The sequence below is a fragment of the Rhinoderma darwinii genome, unplaced genomic scaffold (assembly GCF_050947455.1).
Source record: "Rhinoderma darwinii isolate aRhiDar2 unplaced genomic scaffold, aRhiDar2.hap1 Scaffold_705, whole genome shotgun sequence".
Taxonomy (NCBI): domain Eukaryota; kingdom Metazoa; phylum Chordata; class Amphibia; order Anura; family Rhinodermatidae; genus Rhinoderma; species Rhinoderma darwinii.
Window position 1 is genome coordinate 119,949 of NW_027464266.1, and position 22,011 is coordinate 141,959.

At 46.0% G+C, this 22,011-nt stretch overlaps 1 protein-coding gene across 1 annotated transcript in view; it reads right to left on the bottom strand.

The window, feature by feature from the left end:
* Nucleotides 1–3,747: 3,747 nt before the first annotated feature.
* The window catches only part of FHIP2A (FHF complex subunit HOOK interacting protein 2A), a 32,147-nt gene continuing 13,883 nt past the window's right edge, over nt 3,748–22,011 (bottom strand). The window contains exons 5-17 of the mRNA XM_075849206.1: nt 21,210–21,332; nt 20,328–20,654; nt 20,052–20,248; nt 17,038–17,152; nt 13,795–13,871; nt 12,659–12,851; nt 9,774–9,937; nt 9,557–9,697; nt 7,707–7,797; nt 6,350–6,493; nt 5,768–5,908; nt 5,136–5,239; nt 3,748–4,854 (exon numbers count right to left, since the gene is read on the bottom strand). Coding sequence (XP_075705321.1) covers nt 4,749–4,854; nt 5,136–5,239; nt 5,768–5,908; nt 6,350–6,493; nt 7,707–7,797; nt 9,557–9,697; nt 9,774–9,937; nt 12,659–12,851; nt 13,795–13,871; nt 17,038–17,152; nt 20,052–20,248; nt 20,328–20,654; nt 21,210–21,332 — 1,923 coding nt within the window. The 3' untranslated portion in view covers nt 3,748–4,748. The remainder of the gene's footprint in view (nt 4,855–5,135; nt 5,240–5,767; nt 5,909–6,349; nt 6,494–7,706; nt 7,798–9,556; nt 9,698–9,773; nt 9,938–12,658; nt 12,852–13,794; nt 13,872–17,037; nt 17,153–20,051; nt 20,249–20,327; nt 20,655–21,209; nt 21,333–22,011) is intronic.

The following is a 22,011-nucleotide window of genomic DNA, read 5'->3' on the forward strand; positions in this document are numbered from 1 at the left end:
TATCATCTACATATGGATCATTATCACGAATAGACCTAATGTTTAATAATGGAATGGGGATGGAATGTGTGGAAGGGGTGGAATACTTACCACGGGCACTGTCTGATCACTCCCCAATGTTACTTAAGCTCCGAACAAGCTCAGAGATGGGGGGGTTGAGAATGCACTGGAGGTTAAATCCGTTCTGGATACGGTTAGTGGGAGAGGAGATAATAAATATGAGTCTGCAAGAATACTTTGAATTTAATAAAGGTACGGTCCCTATGGATATTTTATGGGATGCTATGAAGGCGACTATAAGGGGAGTGTATATACGGGAGATCTCGCTCATTAAAACTAAGTCGCGACAAATGGGTCAACATTTGACAGATAGGGTCACAGTAACAGAGGAGAGGCACGTCACTAATAACACTGCGGAAACACTAGCCCAATGGAAGGCGGCTCAGAAATTGCTTAGGGAACATCAGCTGGAGCAAGCGGCTAATAAAAGACTATTCTTACAACAAAAATACTATGAGGAGGGTGAAATGGCGGGCAGACTGTTAGCAAATATGGCACGGCCGATGCGGGAAAGTGCGTTTATTCATCAGCTGCAGACAGTGCATGGGACTCTGGTTGGAGAAACAGGGGATATATTAGAGGTGTTAACATCATTTTACAAGGAACTGTATTGTACTAAGGTGGACTACTCGGAGGATCTGCTGTCAGAATATCTGGCAGAAATGACATGGGTTACCCTGGGGGAGGAGGAGAGAGAGGGATTGGAAGAGCCAATTACGCTAGAGGAAATACAGGAAGCGTTAATTTCTATGGCAAACGAAAAGGCTCCAGGGATAGATGGTATACCAACTGAATTGTATAAAGCATATGGGGAGACGGTTCTGCCGGAGTTATTGGAAGGGTTCCAGGATAGTTTCACCAGGGGGCGTTTACCGCAGACAATGTATGAAGCTGTTATAGTCGTAATCCCCAAGGAAGGGAAAGACCGGAAACAACCTGACTCATACAGACCGATATCTCTATTAACCACGGACATTAAAATTTTAGCGAAAGTACTGGCTAATAGGCTGTCGCGAGTAGTGACTAAAATTGTGGGGACAGATCAGTCGGGATTCATGCCATCGCGCTCTACGGCAGTTAATCTACGTAGACTTTTCCTGAATTTGCAGACAGATGCTCCGGATGCGCGGTGTAGAGCAGTGCTGTCTTTAGATGCCGCCAAGGCGTTTGATAGTGTGGAGTGGGGGTATCTGTGGGCTGTCTTGGAACGGATTGGCTTTGGAAAGAAATTTATAAAATGGATACAATTATTATATAAGGAGCCGGTAGCTAGGATAAGAGCAAATGGAAGGATGTCAGATTCCTTCAGACTGGAGAGGGGGACGCGACAGGGATGCCCACTTTCGCCACTACTATTTGCGTTGGCAATTGAACCCCTAGCCAATATGGTAAGACAGCATCCAGGGATAGAAGGGTTTCGGTGTGGGGAGCTGGAGGAGCGCATAGCATTATATGCGGACGATATCTTGATGTTCTTGGGGGAAATAAATTACTCATTGCCAGTAATAATGAATGTATTGGAGCGCTTCGGTAGATTTTCAGGACTAAAAATTAATTGGAATAAGTCGGTGTTGTTGCCACTCCAGCCAGTAGATACGCCGTTGGTGATTGGAGGAGTTGAGGTACCGTGCGTACAGAAATTTAAGTATCTGGGAATCATGATATCGGCGAGGGTGCAGGACTTTATTGAACTAAATGTGATACCATTGTTGAACAAACTCACGGATAAGACCAAAATATGGCTCGGGCTACCACTGTCAGCACTGGGTCGAGCAAATCTCATCAAAATGATTCTGATGCCCCAGATTCTTTATGTGGTGCACAATGCCCCAGTGTGGTTGCCTAAATACTGGTTCAGAAGAATCCACAACTTGTTTAGGGACTTGGTGTGGAAAAGGGGGATCCCCAGGATAAAACTGGATAAACTACAACTACCAGTGGAACAGGGAGGGTTAGCTATTCCGAATGCATGGATATATTATCTAGCGGCCCAATTACAACACTTTAAGGGCTGGAAGAATAGGGAGGAGTGGGATTCTAGTGGGAAACTGGTGTATTATATGGGTCAGAGAACGGATGTATTAGAGGCCATGGAATCTCATAAATTAAGGAGGGAGGCAAGAGGAAAGCCGACTTTACTATTAATACATAGAGTTTGGTGGGAAAGTAAGAAATTATTGGGGGCCACGGGATGCTCCAACTATATGCCTTTATGGGGCAATCCATACCTATGGGAATTTAATATGCTGGAAGGATTTCAAGACTGGGAACAGGCGGGGATTAGATATGTGTACCAGCTGTATGAGGGAGGTGTTCTTAAGCCCTTTGCTCGAATACAGGAGGAGTTTGGACTCCCACACCGACTGTTCTACCAATATCTTTAATTAAGGCATGCGGCGCAGGCTCAAGAGAGACTGGTGGATTTGAGCTGTTCCACCATGGGAGGGATGGAGCGGGTACTAGGGGCAAAGGACACTAAAGGGATTATCTCGGTGCTATATAATACGCTACTCTCTTGTTTTCTGGGAGACCTGTTGGTGGAAATCAGACGTAAATGGGAAGAGGATGTAGGACCCATAGGGGATGAAGACTGGGAGGAGATACTGGGATCATCTAAAAAACTCTCTATTAGTGTAACGCACAGGAGGTCACAACTTTTTCTATTACACAGGGTGTATAGGACGCCTAAGGTGCTATGGCAAATGCGCATTAGATCAACTAAGGAATGTCCCAGGTGTATGTTTGATGGGGCGGACATAAAACATATGTTTTGGAGCTGCCCGCTGCTAGAAGGCTATTGGAGGGAAGTTAAAAGTGTGGTGTCTAAAGTATATGGGAGAGATTTCCCAATAGAACCTAAAATATTCTTACTGGGCTGCATTGGGGAGGAAGGAGGGGATGGAATGGAGCTACTGTCTATTAAAAAGATTTTGTATCATGCTAGGAAACTAATCGCAAAATATTGGCTGCAGGCGGATCCCCCGGAGGTAGCTGAACTGGTTGGGTATGTTAACCACACGGTATCACTGGAACAGCGGATATATCTGAAAAGAGGGACAATTCAGAAATACGAGAAACAATGGGGTAAATGGGTACAAGCCTATGGCAATGCGGATCACTAGATAAGATTTGGAGGAGGGATGGCACATATACATGTTTAAGGTCTGGTGAAATATCGGTTTACTATGAAAGAGACACGGAGGAGGAGTGGTGGAAAAATCAGGGAAGAGAGGGAGTACTGCAAGGGAGGGGGGTAGTTCAGTTGGAGGGAGAAATAGGTGATGGTATAACCAAAGATGTTGTATACATGCCATAAAGTACTTGAAGAAATTTTGCACTACTTAAGTGATGTTATGTTAATTTTATATGTTTTCTGTAAAGTACTGTAAGAAATGTAAAGGCTGTATAACTGATGTTGTATTATCAATAAAAACTTGTTTGATTAAAAAAAAAATATGAAGTCTGGAAGGAATTTTGTTTCCCTATAATGAGGACACTTGGCTTCTATGGGATTTGTTTTTTCCCGCTGGGTGAACACTGCGGAATAATACCTTGAACTGAACTTGAGATTTTCTGTCTTTTTTTCGACATTACTGTGTTTCTATTTGTTACATTTTTCTGTTGTGAAGTTTTAGATGCAGCGATAGACGAGTGATCCCGGACAAAACAAAGAGAATGAAAACTGCGCACATGGAAATAATCTGAGCGCGTCCTGGTAATGACTTTATATGCACGTATAATACAATTTATACATGACATATATACAGAAAGCAAATATACCGATAAGATAATTGACATCTGGTCATGAAATATATTATTCTCTTTTAAGCTTCACGTCTCCAACACGAACATTTGCTCTAATAAAATTAAAAAAAAAAAAATAAATAAAAATGGGGTGATTCTAGCAGCACATGAAGAAGCAGTGAAAGCGGCAGCACAGGACATTACACAGCAGCGTATCGCTGTCAGTTCTCACAATGGGGCAATGGCGGGCGACTGCGTGACATGCAAGGACCGGACATAATCCACTGTATCAGGCACGGCTCCTCCCACAAAGCTGGGGCTCCTCCCACCAAGCTGGGGCTCCTCCCACCAAGCTGGGGCCCAAAAAGTTGTTTTTGTTATGAAACGCGTGGGGTTTGTCGATCCGTAAAATCCATGGCGTTTCTTGGTATCAATCTGAGATCCAAAAGTAGAGGAAGTGTTTGAGGCTCCGGGGCCGTGTTCTCCATAACATGAGGATTGGACAGGACGCAAGTGAGACGACCGCGGGAACGGCCCGCTCTGTGCTGCGTCACTTGAAATATCTTGTGATAAAATACTTAATGCAATTTCTGTAAACGTTTTTGGAATGATCCGACCCCGCGCCGTATGGTGACATCATCGGCCGTTCCTGATTTGTGGCGATTTTGATAGTTTTTTTAAATAAAATGCATGCGGAACTCAGACATCCTGCAGGAAAATCCCGGGCGATTAAAAAGTTCTGTAAAACACGTACGGTAACGGAGAACGGAAAGTAAACAACTCCCAACATCTCCTGTGCGCGAGGCTCGTCCTGGAAAAGTTGCCTCTAAGTTCATTGTCCGATTTCCCTTCTTTCCAAGAAAAAGTCTTTGCCCCGAAAATAAAAACAAATGAAATAAGTAAAATTTGGTCTCGTAGATGCGGAGCGGTGACCGGGGGCGGCCTCAGGGCGCGGCGGAGCTGTGGTACTTGACGAAGGCGATGGCAGCCAGTTCTTTACAGAATTCCTCGAGCACGATGACCCCCTCTAACAACGTCATGTGGTCAACACTGCGGAGAGAGGAGACAACCTTATGAGGATACGGGTATATTACAGCCCCAACCCAACTTACCCAGACCCCTGAACGGCAAATCTGCCCAGTTATGCAGCCATACAGAAGTGATTGATGCTTCAGTGAGTAGATTTGCTGTCCTGGACTCTAGTAAAGCTGAGCAGCATCCTCTTGTGTTGGCGGCCATATTGGTTGTTACCCAGCTTTCCCAGAGACAGATAATGATTACTGTAGGTTTTTTGTTTTGAGAACGTTATGAGGGGTGAAGCGTAAACTTACATCGGGCCGTCAGGCTCCAGTCCCAGCAACCTCTTCCGTACAAGCAGGAGTTTTGGGGTGAAGTCTGGGATTCGCTGAATTCTCACCATGAGATCTCCAACCACCTGGAAAGAGATCAGCGTTACAATGGATAAGCTGCCGCCACCTCTTCAGTTCTTACTGGATTATAAACCCGGGACCTGCATAGAACTAATATTTCCCCTTTAAAATATCACCAGACGGATATAAATCCATATGTGGAATGATTCGGGGGTCCCGGCTGCTCAGACCCCATCGATCATGGTAACAATCCCGACCCGTTCTGAATGGATAGTAGGGGGGGGGCTGTGTGTTCTGGGTCAGTAGAAGTTGGGGTGTATTCACACGTGGAGGTTTATATCACAGCAGAAAAAACACCCCTTATATATGCATTGCATTGGGACGTTATACAGGGGGTCCGATCCCCTTAGTTAGCCAGAGCTGGAGAGGCTCTGGGGGGCCCTGCATTACATTGACTACCATGGGCCCCCCAGCGATGACAGCCGGACCCCAGTAAACCTTCAGGACTGTCCTTAGTGAATCCTTGTCCCACAATGAACTATAATGTAATCATATAAATAAAGTTTATTGCAAGTGAATGGTAAAGAACTCACCCGGACGATGACTGAGAAGAGGGACCGGCACCCCGGGGCGAGGTTGACGTAGGGGTCCAAAAGGAATTCATGTATATGAGGGTGCGGGAAGAGGGAAAGCTTGGACAGCACGGACGTCACCTGTAAGTTCACATCGTACGGCTGTGGGAGAGAATCAGCGTCAACCGATACTCGGCACATGAATTATAATAACCCCGCCCCTTATTATCATGACCACGCCCCCAACTCAAGACAATGATGTGGTCATAACTGCCCAGAGCTGGCGATGCCCATGAGGATGCCCTCAGCAGACTGCCCCTGTATTAGGTCTCCAGAGTACCACAGTGCAGGTCCCATACAGTGGTAGTGTGAGCACAGTGACAACATAGCAGTGCCGAGAAGAATAATCCCATAGCTGAAGCCTCAGCGGAGTCACAGCTACAACAATATCCCTATAATACGACACATTGATCTCCTGCGCTGTCCTAACAGAACGTGAGCAGCCAATCAGCAGCCGCCCGCAACTAACCGCCTCTTCCTGAGCCAATCAACAATCAGAAACTGGAGATGTCACATGATCATGGTGTTGTCCCGGGCCTGTACCTGATCCAGTATCCGGCCCATTCTGTCAAAAAGAACCTTCAGGAAGTGGCCCTCAAAGAACGGAGCTTCCAGATTGCACTTCTCAATGGGTTTTGCAGCGACGAGCCAATCCCAGCGCAGGCAGATTGCACAGTAGTCCCGGAACTAGTGAAATGACAAGAAACGGTGAGACAATATCCGGGAGGATCGGGTCAGGAGCGATAGAAATAGATTCAGGATCAAGAATTAGAATTAACGAGCCGGTGTCCGGCCTTCTGTAAAAACTCATCATTATATGAGGAAAAGTTCTGCAGCTTTCTAAATTATTCGCCATTTTAAATATATCTGTTTGCTGTCAGTGAATGGAAATATCTCTGCTTGCATCCAGAGGCTGAAACCTAGATCTGTAAATTTGCTGATTACGATGGCGTACAGCTAGTAAACAAGTTGCGCTCTGCTTGAGCAGCACGGTCACAGGTTTTCAGTCTCTGGATGTAAGTATATTACCATTCACTGACAGCAAGCAGACATTTGGGAAATGGTGAGGAATTGAAACAGTCTTTTAGTCATTATATAATGATGACTTGACCAACCCTTTAAGTGCCAAGGATGATTGTAATATGAGATGAATTTACAGCATTGCCGCAGCTAGAATCGGAGGAGGACTTAGATCTTGGTATTAAATGAAAGCCCCGAATCTTAGCTCTGAAGTCGTACCAAAGATCTAGGTGTGATATTCAGGGCACGGCACTCTCTGAAGTCTGGGAAGAGGATGAAAGGTTTTACTTCCTGGTGCTGTGTCTGTGTGAGAGAGGGAGGGGGAGCTGCAAGTGAGAGCAGGAAGAAAGATCATCTCCCCCAGCACAGACTCCGGGACCGCAGGGACAGATCTCCGGTCCTTCATGTTCTCACTCTTCTAACCACTTAGAGGGGATTTGTTTTCTTCTATAGCAGGAGACGATGAGAAGTTACAAGCGATCGCCCCTCCACCTAATCAGGACATTTGTGGACTCTGTGACTGGGACCTGGAGATTTTTGGTCTGTTCAGTTCTGGTGCGCGTGCGACGTAAGTGACGTGTCTGGACTCTGCGCAGCCGGCACTTGTATTATTAGGAGATGTTGGGAGTCTCAGGATCCGCCGGGTCGGACCTTTCACCACAAACAGGACATTTTTTTATTTTTTACACCGTGTCACGTTTTGATGAAGGCGCCCTGAGCGTCACGTGCTGCGCGGTGTTTTTACATTTTGTAATGTGTTTACTTTCAGAAAATATATGGGGACGGGGGGGGGGGATATGTTTTATAATTCAGGTTTTGTGTCAAAAGTGTGAAAATGGTCGCAGCCGTGGAAGGGTTAATAGAGCGTAGATGTAGTTACGTGTCGGTGGGCGTCCCGGAGGTACGTGTCATAGCCGGTGCCTTCCACTTGATATGAAGATTTCGCTTCATCAGGAACCAGACAGAGAAAACTACAAAAACAACAAAAACAAAAGCGTCAGAGACGTTCAGTAAATCGTGATGAAGACTCGGCACCGCTCTAAGTGAAGAAGATCGTTGGAGTGATTTGCGCCAAATTTATTAATAGGCGCACACAATAAATTTGGTGCGTTTTGAAATCGTTCACAGTCAGAATATCCAATCTACTTATATCTTTCTAGATTTGCTCCGTTTTCACTCTTTGAACGCACTACGTTTCCTCGGAGGCTCCTCCCACTCTTCTCATCACTTTCCAAATTTGGTGACAACAAAAAGTAAAAAAATTTACGACAAAATTGTCGCACATTCCGGTTTTGAAGACAATGGTGTGAACTGCTGTAATGTGTCCGATGTCTCCTGTGCCAATGACCATGTACGACGAGGGAGAAGCGCAGGACCCGCCATCATTACGCTATTACCTCAGTAGTGTATTCATGTTGTGTAAATGCGTCACAGTGTATCAGTTAGGCTTCGTGCAGATGTAGCAGAAATTGTACAATTTCTTTTTTGTAAACAAAGTCAGTAGTGGTGTAAAACTATAGTAACACAAAGATTTTATCCTAGTTCTCCAATCGGCCGTAATCTGTGGGGAAACCCGGCAGTAAGTGTTCAGCTTCCCTGCAGCGCCACCACAGGAGAAATGAAGTATTACACAGTGTCCATTCATATCAATGTTTTGTCTGTGTAGTACAGGACAGGACGGGTCCTCTGGAGACGCTCTATGTAACCGCTCTCCACTCTGACCAAGAGATGAGGATCCTGAACCCCCGATATTATCGCTTTTCTAAACTGGACAATCCCTTTAAAGTAATGTGAAAAGATAACAGGGACGGCTGACACACTGCCACGCTTCCTCTCCTAGAAATGCCCCTAGTGATCATATGATCACCGGGAACCTGGTCCATAGAGGCACCTGCTGGACCCAGCGCAGCCCTAGCAGCGGCACACGGGGTTAATCCAACTGAATGAATGATCAGGCAGCTGAATGTTGAGTGCCCGGCTGTCAGAGGCTGTCAGAGGCTGCCAGCTGTCCAGGAGGCGAGACAGAGTAGGTTCTCACGCTTTGGTCTCCCCTGATTTCCAACACAGAGTGCTCAATAACGATGCGTACTGAATCCCAGTGGTCATGTGACTGATCATATGATCGCCGGGATCCCAGAACACAGAGGCAGCTGTGGGGGCTAACAGGACCCAGCACATGACTAGCAGTCACAATTGTCACTATAACAGGGCTGAATTCCCTTGTAACGGGGGAGTAAAAAATATTACATTTGAAAACAATTTCACAAAGAAATTTACAAACGGTTATAAAATTTATTATAAAATAAAATGCAAAAACTGCGCAAAAAAAAGACGACTAAAATGTGTCTGAAGGACCAAAATACGCTGGGACGGAAGCGGTTACGCTGGTCACTCGCGCACATTCTGCCTGGCGCTATTTCATCCAACTTCAACAGAACATGTTTATTTCTATATTTCTCTGTCCCCTCCAGTGGGAGCAAAGAATCAGGCACGGTGAAACCCAACATGTCCAATACCCCCTCCCCCTGACACGGGGGCAGGGGGGGCACTCAGGAAGCCTTAAGATCCCTCTCGCCTCCACCCCTCAGTGACGGGAATGCTGGGTAATGTATATGGTGGGTCTGATGGGCATCGATCTAGTTGATTTATAATAAGTCCATCGATCGGTTCCTCCTCGTATGTTACATTATATGGTTTACACGGGGGGGGGCACATACTTCTTTGACTGACCTGTTGACGATTTTGTGCACTTCAGTTTTGCCGTCGGTCCTCTGATGATCGGGGGTGATCGGGGGAGACGCGCTCAGCCATTCTTTAGACAGAGCGTTATCGGGAGAGATGTCTGTAAATATTGGATCTTCTTCCAGATCTCTGTATGAAGAGAGAGGAGTAAATCAGAAGGTGTAATAATCCCGGCAGAGAGGGGGCGCTCCGGCACCATACATACACTGCTCCCGGGATCTGCCCGTTCTCCACCACGTCCTTGTCCTCCGGGGACTTGTACTCCGTGTAGTTTCTCTCCTCCAGGTTTCGCAGGATGAGGTTATAAAGGATGTGCTCGTTGGGTTTCTGTAATAAATGCTCGAACAGCCGCAGCGTCATAATACTGATCTGTGGGGACAAGGGGCAGCTCATCAGTAGGGACAAGGGGCAGCTCATCAGCGGGGACAAGGGGCAGCTCATCAGCGGGGACAAGGGGCAGCTCATCAGCGGGGACAAGGGGGAGCTCATCAGCAGGGACAATGGGCAGCTCATCAGCAGGGACAAGGGGCAGCTTATCAGCAGGGACAAGGAGCAGCTCATCAGCAGGGACAATGGGCAGCTCATCAGCAGGGACAAGGGGCAGCTCATCAGCAGGGACAAGGGGCAGCTCATCAGCAGGGACAATGGGCAGCTCATCAGCAGGGACAAGGGGCAGCTCATCAGCAGGGACAATGGGCAGCTCATCAGCAGGGACAAGGGGCAGCTCATCAGCAGGGACAAGGGGCAGCTCATCAGCAGGGACAATGGGCAGCTCATCAGCAGGGACAATGGGCAGCTCATCAGCAGGGACAAGGGGCAGCTCATCAGCAGGGACAAGGGGCAGCTCATCAGCAGGGACAATGGGCAGCTCATCAGCAGGGACAAGGGGCAGCTCATCAGCAGGGACAATGGGCAGCTCATCAGCAGGGACAAGGGGCAGCTCATCAGCAGGGACAATGGGCAGCTCATCAGCAGGGACAAGGGGCAGCTCATCAGCAGGGACAAGGGGCAGCTCATCAGCAGGGACAATGGGCAGCTCATCAGCAGGGACAAGGGGCAGCTCATCAGCAGGGACAAGGGGCAGCTCATCAGCAGGGACAAGGGGCAGCTCATCAGCAGGGACAAGGGGCAGCTCATCAGCAGGGACAAGGGGCAGCTCATCAGCAGGGACAAGGGGCAGCTCATCAGCAGGGACAGGGGCAGCTCATCAGCAGGGACAAAAGGCAGCTCATCAGCAGGGACAATGGGCAGCTCATGAGCAGGGACAAGGGGCAGCTCATCAGCAGGGACAATGGGCAGCTCATCAGCAGGGACAAGGGGCAGCTCATCAGCAGGGACAAGGGGCAGCTCATCAGCAGGGACAAGGGGCAGCTCATCAGCAGGGACAAAAGGCAGCTCATCAGCGGGGACAAGGGGCAGCTCATCAGCGGGGACGCAGGGACCGGCTACACATTTGGTTTGTTGTAGTAAAGGAGAACGCTGCCGTAACGTGAAGAGCCGCACGCCTTATTACATCTGACGCATTCTGGACCGAGAGAAGCGGGAAATCAAATCTATGTCTGCGATGAGCGTCAGAAAATGCGCCATTTTACAGATATTCTGCTTAACAAAATGTGACTCGCCGTACGTCTTCTTGGAGACCACGCCCACTTGTCCGCATTACTTTACACATTTGGAGTGAAGGGAGAAATCAAACATTTTTTTGGGCAAATTTGTCACAATGTTTGGGGCATAAATTGCTTAGTAAAACGCAGGCCAAAATGTTTTACATTCTGATGATCACATTCAGCCATTGAATTTTTCAAAGCTGGAAATATGCAGCTAGATAAAAATAAAAAGCGCAGAAATCAGTGTGAATGAGGCCAAGAGGTCCAGGTTTTATGTAAAGACTTACAAAAAAAAAAAGGACATCTCCACATTCACAAACAATATTTTCATTGTCTAGTGTGTCTAAAATAAAAAATTAAGCAACTTTGTAAATAGTCATGATTAAAAATCTCCTCCCATTTGTGTCTACAGCTCCTATGCAGATCTGAGTGTCTCCATGGTAACAGACAAGAAAACCCTGGGTGGTCTGATCCTGGAATCACAAGGTGCCCGTCATGGGCCGTGTAAAGGAGCGCCGATCAATGAGACAGATCGGTGATCGGCGCTGGTTTGCTCCTGTCACACGGAGCTATGGATGGGGATGATCGCTCGTTACTCCAATCGCTCGTCCCCACACATTATTATCATGTCGGCAGCGCATCTCCCGGTTTACACACCAAGATGAGCTGCCGACAACCAGAATATTTTAGGCTACTTGAGAACTTGCTGAATGTAGGATAGTGACAAGTATGGGACAGATAAGAGATTATGACAGTAGGATCAGACTACACAGTCTTTGCTTGTTGTCTGTTACTATGGAGATGCATAAGTCCGCATAGCAGCTGTAGACGCAAAACGGGACAAGATCTCTGATCAAAACTATTAGCAACCAGTTGCTTTACTTTTCGTTTTAGACACAGCCTTAATCCTGCTACTTTTGAATCAATTCCTAAACAATTCTCAGCTGTTTCTCTGCAGGACGACCATTCAGTCAGTTACATGTAATGTTACATTTCCCCTGCAGTGGCCACTGCTTCCCCCGGCGATGGCAGCTGATCGCCAAGGGTGAGGGAAGCGGGACCAGTGGGCGATCACTTCATTTTGAGTGATGAACAAACAATAAATCTTAAAATCTATCACTTTAGTTTTTTAACAAATTCAATAGGTTGAGAATTCTGTGCGGATTAATGTCAATCTTTTTTTCCTATACAGAACTCCGAATCCTCTACTATCCATTGTAAAATTAAATGTTACAGTTTCAGCTGCCTGTAGTTACCACTAGGGGGAGCTCACTGCATAGATTTCTACAGCTCCCATTGAGCACAATAATACATTTGTATACAGTGAGCGCCCCCAAGTGGTTTAAATCTTTATAGGACACGTATGTCATTCGGTGATATTTCATCATGATCTCCAGTTCCACCAAAGTTGTTGTCCCTTTATGACTGAAGGCCAGACAGAAATATCACACGAATATCCGGAGGGGGTAATGGCCGGCCTCACCTCATCTGATATGTGGTTGCAATGTTCTATGAGGCGATGGCGTAATGGGAACCTCTGAATGCCACTCAGCGTCTCAGGCTCCCGCTGATCTCCCAGAAGGAAAAATACAATCTCCTCCAGCAGAGCTTCAGATGTGACTTGTCGCACAATCCTATGAAGAAGGGAGGTGGCCGTCAGGACCCCGATCTCAGACCTGGAAAAGGCAATAACCCGGGTAGTGAGGAGGGTGTGAGACGATCACACGACTTAACAAGGGCATCGGCCACCAAGAAAACCCCACAAAGCGCAGAAAATATTACAACTTTCTAATATACTTTGTGTTTCACCGTTTTCAAGATCTCAGCTTGCGGTCAGTGAATGTGAAAATCAATGGTTTACATACTTAAAACCCGTTCAGACCTAGTCCCGCTCACATCTAAGAGTCGTCTAGGCAACGCTCTGTGAGGTAAACCGGCCGATACATTTTACCTGCACTGACACATTGTATCACATCTGCCGCTTCTGTGTTCACAGAAGATTGCCTAGACTGGTTACAGCTGTAGCGCACCTCCTCCTGTGAGAGCAAGACTAGGTCAGGACAGGGTCTCAGCATTTCAATGTAAACAGGAATGATTCCATTTACTGACAGCAAGCAGAGAGCCAATGATTATTATGCAATAATTAAGCTGAATTTACATAAACTCTGAAAAGTCCTTTAATAATCAAAATCCATTCGAGAACGAGGCTTCAGAAACAGGAATAATCCACAAAAATTCCCTGTGAAAAAACAATTCTCTTGCATCTTTTCTTAGAACTCTGCATTGTGTCGTTCCTCTGTAATTCCTCCTAGAAATGTATAACTAAATTGACAACTGGCTATTACCAGTTGGGGTGTGTCCCTAGAGTTGGACACTGACCAATCATTGCTGACAGAGTGAGACTGTGCCGGGACACGCCTCTTCTTTTACAAGGTATACGGTAACACACAGTTGTCAATTTATTCATACATTTCCAGGAGGAATAACAGAGCAATCGCACAGTGAAGATATAAGAAAAGATGCTCCAGAATTGTTATTATACGGGGAATACAAGTATTTACATAAAACAGACGTGTCAGGGGGGGGTGAGATGTCCCCTTTAACGCCACAGACACTCACGTCTGCATGAGCTGCGGCTCCAACACGTTAACCAGAAATCTCTCCCGCACCGACCGGGCCATAGTGGTGTCCGCCATCTTGAGAGGCAAAGAGAAATGAACATTTTGTGTAACAATCCAATAGACATATAAAGTTTGATCAATTATGGATCTATTTGTCTATAAAGAATGGCGCTTGTGGACGTTGCGGTGAATTATTGCGCAGCCAACAGAGAAAGAGGAAAACAGTCCCGATCTGCACGAATATCACAAAGAGGATTTCCAGTGAATCGTTTTAACCACTTAAAGGGTTAAAGGGAAGGTGTCGCAGAATTATTATTTTTTTTATATCAATTTGCTTTTAGTGTTTTATTAAAATAAATTGTATTTATTTGTGTGTTTGTGTTTTACTTTTTTCTCTCTTTTTCTTCTCTATGGGGGCTGCCATTTTTTTTTTCATCTCTGTATGTGTCGATTAACGACACATATAGAGATGGAGTACGGCACACACATCCCCATAGAGAATGCGAACCGTTCCATTCACTGCAGCGTACGCCGTCTGTGTGGGAACCGCGCATGCGCCGCTCCCACACAGTCCAAATGGAAGGTCTTTGGCCGAGCGACATCCGGCGCCATTTTCTTGTGGACCGGAAGCCGCGGCCAGACAGTAAGATGACGACTTCCGGTCGCGGCTTCCGGACATGTGATTAGAAGCAAGGACTAGGAGCGGAGGGAGCGGCGGCGGCAGGAGCAGGTAAGTTAGGTCTGTGTTTGTTCGTGTTTTAGTGTGTGATTACCACTGTATGTAAACCTACTACACGGTGTATTCGCTCCAAAAAATGGCGGCACACAGTGTAGGAGGTTTGAACATTCAATCCCCTCCTTTCTCCTGCCACTAGCCAGGATAAAGGAGGGGGGGATTCTGAGAGCTCACTAGAGTGAGTGTCTTCTCAAATTTTGCAGCATAAAGCAATGTGGTTGCTTTACCACATGCAATGCTGCAATTTTGGGAATTGCTCCCTCTAGTGACCAGCACTGGGAAATGTTATAAATTAGAATCTAATTTATAATATTTCCTGACTCGTGAAAAAAAAATAAAAAATTAGAACAATCTCTAGTCATGTATATACTAACTGTTTAACTAAAAAAAAAAAAATTCTAGCGACAGATTCCCCTTAATCCCAGCTCCTGTGGATATGCAATAAATGTCTGAGATGGGAGTCAGGCTGGAGTCACACGAGCACATTACCTCCGTAATGGACGGAACGTATTTCGGCCCCAAGTCCTGGACTGAACTCAGTGCAGGGAGCCGGGCTCCTCCCATCATACTTATGTACGACGCTAGGAGTCCCTGCCTCGCTTCAGGACAACTGTCCCGTACTGTAATCATGTTTTCAGTACGGGACTGTAGTCCCACGGAGAGGCAGGGACTCCTAGCGTCGTACATCACTATGATGGGAGGGGCCCGGCTCCCTGCACTGAGTTCAGTCCGGGACTTGCGGCCGAAATACGTTCCGTCCTTTACGGACCGAACATGCTCGTGTGAATCCAGCCTAACCCTTTAAGGACCCCCCCCCCCCCTCTGTATATTTCTGTTGGGCGGCCCTGGTCCTTACACTTCTGTCCCTGCACATTTATACTTTACAGCACGGGTTTAATCAGACGCTGAATGTCGATGCTCGGATGTCAGAGCGCGCAGAATTCTCTATACAGAGCGCTTAATGTGTCATGTGACTGATCATGTGATCACTGGGATACTGGAACGCATTGGCAGCTCAGTGAAAAAGAGTCACAAGTGTCACTATAACAAGAATGACAAACCTGTAATGGGAAATCAGACTGTAAAAAAAAAATAAATTGTAAAATATTTAAAAAATACTCCAGTAGTTGTTTCCGATCTTTGGGGGGGACAAAAAAACCTCAGGTGATTGTAACTTTACCGCGTTGTCTCTGCAATTCTGTAGCGATTTTCAGGAGCTTCCTAATTGCTGTGAAGAGTAAATGGTAAAAACCGCATACGTTTTAACACGAATCCCCGCGGTTTTTAACCATATTCCTCACCTGTAATAACCGCGCAGCCGAGAGCTACATTGCAATTCGTGGTAAAACTCATGGGGTTTTTACTATTCGCTTTTCACATTAAGAAGAACATGAAACAAAACTGCAGCAAAAATGCAATCAAAACGCCCCGAGGAATCGCAGCCTCAGAAAACGATAAAGACCAAGATCAGACAATGTTTTACCGCAGCTCAACATAAACAAAGGTCAAAAGCGCAGCAAAACCGCAGCGCAGAGCCCCAGCCGAAGGCCTCCCGCAGACCGCCGCGTCCAGTCCGTGATTTACCGATCGCGTGTCGGCAGTATTTTCCAATCCGACCACATTTCAGGGAGCCGGACTCCTAGCATCATATATTACCGGACTCCTAGCACCATATATTACAGGACTCCTAGCACCATATATTACCGGACTCCTAGCACCATATATTACCGGACTCCTAGCACCATATATTACCGGACTCCTAGCACCATATATTACCGGACTCCTAGCACCATATATTACCGGACTCCTAGCACCATATATTACCGGACTCCTAGCACCATATATTACCGGACTCCTAGCACCATATATTACCGGACTCCTAGCACCATATATTACCGGACTCCTAGCACCATATATTACCGGACTCCTAGCACCATATATTACCGGACTCCTAGCACCATATATTACCGGACTCCTAGCATCATAGTTACCGGACTCCTAGCATCATAGTTACCGGACTCCTAGCATCATAGTTACCTGCCTCACCGCAAGAAGAACGTCCCGTCCTGAAAACATGATCACAGTACAGGACACTTCTCCCGCGGGGAGGCAGCTAAACCCGGCGTCATACAGAACTAGGAGCCCGGCGTCATACAGAACTAGGAGCCCGGCGGCTCCCTGCACTGGGGTCGGTCTTGGAAATGCGGCCGACATGTGGTCCATATATCACGGACCAAACTCGTGTGCATGAGGCCTCCGTATCGGCAACACCGAGACTTTTTGTAGCTACTGATTGATTTGAACTGGAGTGATCGCTGCAGTCCACAAGATCACCTGCAACTCCGTGTATTATTGGCCTGCAGCAGCTCAACAGTTCATATCAATCAGTGGAACGACACAAAGTCAAGGTGAAGCCCCGGCCAGAGGGGATAAAATAAGGGTCAGCAGGTGGGCCGATCACTCACCCTGTGCGCCGATCACTCACCCTGTGCGCCGATCACTCACCCTGTGCGCCTCCTTAATAAGCTGATCACAGTAATCAAACCAGGACAGGAACGAGATCAGAGCCCTTTTTCCAGGGAAGGCCGAGGCGTCCTCCTTAACACTGTACGAATCCAGTCTACAGAGAAAAGCCGACAATTCACAAGTAACATCCAAAATCACCCACAAATACAAAGAAACGGAGATAAAAGCTGCACAACCAGAAAAATGCAAATATATTTACTAAATCTCATATCTCTGATTGGAAATGATAAACTCCAGCGCAATAATCTCACGAGAACAGCGGATTATAGAAAACGGGAAAAACTTCTACTCTAAACACCATATTACAACTTATATATAGAAATAATCTACAGAAACAGCAAAGTCACTGTATACATCCGATCCAGAGATATATCCTGTATTATACTCCAGAGCTGCGCTCACTATTCTGCTGGTGGAGTCACTGTGTACATACATTACATTACTTATCCTGTACTGATCCTGAGTTATATCCTGTATTATACTCCAGAGCTGCACTCACTATTCTGCTGGTGGAGTCACTGTGTACATACATTACTTATCCTGTACTGATCCTGAGTTATATCCTGTATTATACTCCAGAGCTGCACTCACTATTCTGCTGGTGGAGTCACTGTGTACATACATTACATTACTTATCCTGCACTGATCCTGAGTTACATCCTGTATTATACTCCAGAGCTGCACTCACTATTCTGCTGGTGGAGTCACTGTGTACATACATTACATTACTTATCCTGCACTGATCCTGAGTTACATCCTGTATTATACTCCAGAGCTGCACTCACTATTCTGCTGGTGGAGTCACTGTGTACATACATTACATTACTTATCCTGCACTGATCCTGAGTTATATCCTGTATTATACTCCAGAGCTGTACTCACTATTCTGCTGGTGGAGTCACTGTGTACATACATTACTTATCCTGTACTGATCCTGAGTTACATCCTGTATTATACTCCAGAGCTGCACTCACTATTCTGCTGGTGGAGTCACTGTGTACATACATTACATTACTTATCCTGCACTGATCCTGAGTTATATCCTGTATTATACTCCAGAGCTGCACTCACTATTCTGCTGGTGGAGTCACTGTGTACATACATTACATTACTTATCCTGTACTGATCCTGAGTTACATCCTGTATTATACTCCAGAGCTGCACTCACTATTCTGCTGGTGGAGTCACTGTGTACATACATTACATTACTTATCCTGCACTGATCCTGAGTTATATCCTGTATTATACTCCAGAGCTGCACTCACTATTCTGCTGGTGGAGTCACTGTGTACATACATTACATTACTTATCCTGTGCTGATCCTGAGTTATATCCTGTATTATACTCCAGAGCTGCACTCACTAGTCTGCTGGTGGAGTCACTGTATACATACATTACTTATCCTGTACTGATCCTGAGTTACATCCTGTATTATACTCAAGAGCTGTACTCACTATTCTGCTGGTGGAGTCACTGTGTACATACATTACATTACTTATCCTGTACTGATCCTGAGTTATATCCTGTATTATACTCCAGAGCTGCACTCACTATTCTGCTGGTGGGGTCACTGTGTACATACATTACATTACTCATCCTGTACTGATCCTGAGTTATATCCTGTATTATACTCCAGAGCTGCACTCACTAGTCTGCTGGTGGAGTCACTGTATACATACATTACTTATCCTGTACTGATCCTGAGTTACATCCTGTATTATACTCAAGAGCTGTACTCACTATTCTGCTGGTGGAGTCACTGTGTACATACATTACATTACTTATCCTGTACTGATCCTGAGTTATATCCTGTATTATACTCCAGAGCTGCACTCACTATTCTGCTGGTGGAGTCACTGTGTACATACATTATATTACTTATCCTGTACTGATCCTGAGTTATATCCTGTATTATACTCCAGAGCTGCACTCACTATTCTGCTGGTGGAGTCACTGTGTACATACATTATGTTACTTATCCTGTACTGATCCTGAGTTACATCCTGTATTATACTCCAGAGCTGCACTCACTATTCTGCTGGTGGAGTCACTGTGTACATACATTACTTATCCTGTACTGATCCTGAGTTACATCCTGTATTATACTCCAGAGCTGCACTCACTATTCTGCTGGTGGAGTCACTGTGTACAAACATTACATTACTTATCCTGTACTGATCCTGAGTTATATCCTGTATTATACTCCAGAGCTGCACTCACTATTCTGCTGGTGGAGTCACTGTGTACATACATACATTACATTACTTATCCTGCACTGATCCTGAGTTATATCCTGTATTATACTCCAGAGCTGCACTCACTAGTCTGCTGGTGGAGTCACTGTGTACATACATTATATTACTTATCCTGTACTGATCCTGAGTTATATCCTGTATTATACTCCAGAGCTGCACTCACTATTCTGCTGGTGGGGTCACTGTGTACATACATTACATTACTTATCCTGTACTGATCCTGAGTTATATCCTGTATTATACTCCAGAGCTGCACTCACTATTCTGCTGGTGGAGTCACGGTGTACATACATTACATTACTTATCCTGTACTCATCCTGAGTTACATCCTGTATTATACCCCAGAGCTGCACTCACTATTCTGCTGGTGGAGTCACTGTGTACATACATACATTACTTATCCTGTACTGATCCTGAGTTACATCCTGCATTATACTCCAGAGCTGCACTCACTATTCTGCTGGTGGAGTCACTGTGTACATACATTACATTACTTATCCTGTACTGGTCCTGAGTTATATCCTGTATTATACTCCAGAGCTGCACTCACTATTCTGCTGGTGGAGTCACTGTGTACATACATACATTACTTATCCTGTACTGATCCTGAGTTACATCCTGCATTATACTCCAGAGCTGCACTCACTATTCTGCTGATGGAGTCACTGTGTACATACATACATTACTTATCCTGTACTGATCCTGAGTTATATCCTGTATTATACTCCAGGTTCTTACCCCCAGTTAATCCCGTCTACAGTTTCAATGTCCAGGGGGTCGATGGACTGCGGAAGAGCGCGGTAGAGGGAGGCGAGCCGGTCGGTCAGCAGTTCACACAGGGCGGTGTTCTGCGTAAGGCACTTGGCAGCAGCCAGCTCCGGCAGACTCACGATTAACATTAACCCTTCACAGGCTTTGACAGCTACCCGGCCGTCCTGGAAGAGATTATATATATTATACGCCTGCTCCATCACCTACACAGCATGGCCGGATCTGCAGAGATCACACACTCACCGGGCTCTTTGTCAGGTTTAATAAGGAATTGACCAGATTATAGTCTTGCAGGACGTGATTCGTAAATGGCGCAGGGGCAGCGCAGGCTTCCGGCAGGTCTGTGGGGGCAGCGCAGGCTGACAGGTCTGTGGGGGCAGCGCAGGCTTCCAGCAGGTCTGTGGGGGCAGCGCAGGCTTCCAGCAGGTCTGTGGGGGCAGTGATCGCAGGTCCTGCCCCTGGAGGCTGAGCCTGCCCTGTGTCATTAGCTATAACCTCCTCGGTGCTGCCCTTAGATACTGCTCCAAGATTACTGGAAGGTCCGGCCCTGTCAAATGTCTTCAATTTGCTCTAGGAAGATAAAAAAGCAGAAATTCAAAAGAGCAGAAATATATCTACAATGACAGAAAAACCACCAGAGGGTTTTATTTTACCAGATGAGGACGATTTTCACTATAAAGGGGTTTTCTCGGTCGATTATTGATTGTCTTTCCCTAAGATAGGCCATCATCAGTATGTGATCGGTAGGGCAGCATGAAGAGCAAATCATGGTTTACCCACAGTGCCATACATTTGGCTGTGGCTATGCCTGGTACTGCAACACAGGACCATTCAATGCTGTGAGCTGCTGTATCGCGTACAGGGAATGAAGGTGACACGACTCTGCAGCGAGTTTTTGTAGTTGATCTGCAGGGTGAGCGGTGGTGCGGTAGTAGGATATTAACCCCTTCCCGAACGCCCACTGCATTTTGACGGCAGGCGGTGCGGGTACCCAGTCTGCAGCGACCTCTGTTGGCATCATGCTATGTCAGAAGCTGCAGTACAGCCAGCTATGTACAGGAGCTGCAGATTCTACAGCAGGAAAATGGTAAAAAACAACTCCGCTCCTGCAGCGCCACAATTTACCTCTAGAAAGAAGTTGACGAGATACGGGTCTTGTTTCAGCTTAGAACAAACTATACACAAGAACTGGATCTCCTCATTCTCTGTCGGATTCGCTAGGACTTCTCCACAAAGCCGGATAAGTTTCTGTAGTGAAAACCAAATGAGAAAAAAAAAAGGTTAATGATAAAAGATTTCATGTAAGATTCAGCAGCTAAACTAATGATTTCTGACTGACGACTTCTGTTCTGAGCTCAGGATCAGTATAAGATAAGTAATGTAATGTATGTACACAGTGACCCCACCAGCAGAATAGTGAGTGCAGCTCTGGAGTATAATACAGGATATAACTCAGGATCAGTACAGGATAAGTAATGTATGTACACAGTGACACCTCCAGCAGAATAGTGAGTGCAGCTCTGGAGTATAATACAGGATGTAACTCAGGATCAGTACAGGATAAGTAATGTATGTACACAGTGACTCCACCAGCAGAATAGTGAGTGCAGCTCTGTAGTATAATACAGGATGTAACTCAGGATCAGTACAGGATAAGTAATGTAATGTATGTACACAGTGACTCCACCAGCAGAATAGTGAGTGCAGCTCTGGAGTATAATACAGGGTATAACTCAGGATCAGTACAGGATAAGTAATGTAATGTATGTACACAGTGACTCCACCAGCAGAATAGTGAGTACAGCTCTGGAGTATAATACAGGATGTAACTCAGGATCAGTACAGGATAAGTAATGTAATGTATGTACACAGTGACTCCACCAGCAGAATAGTGAGTGCAGCTCTGGAGTATAATACAGAATATAAC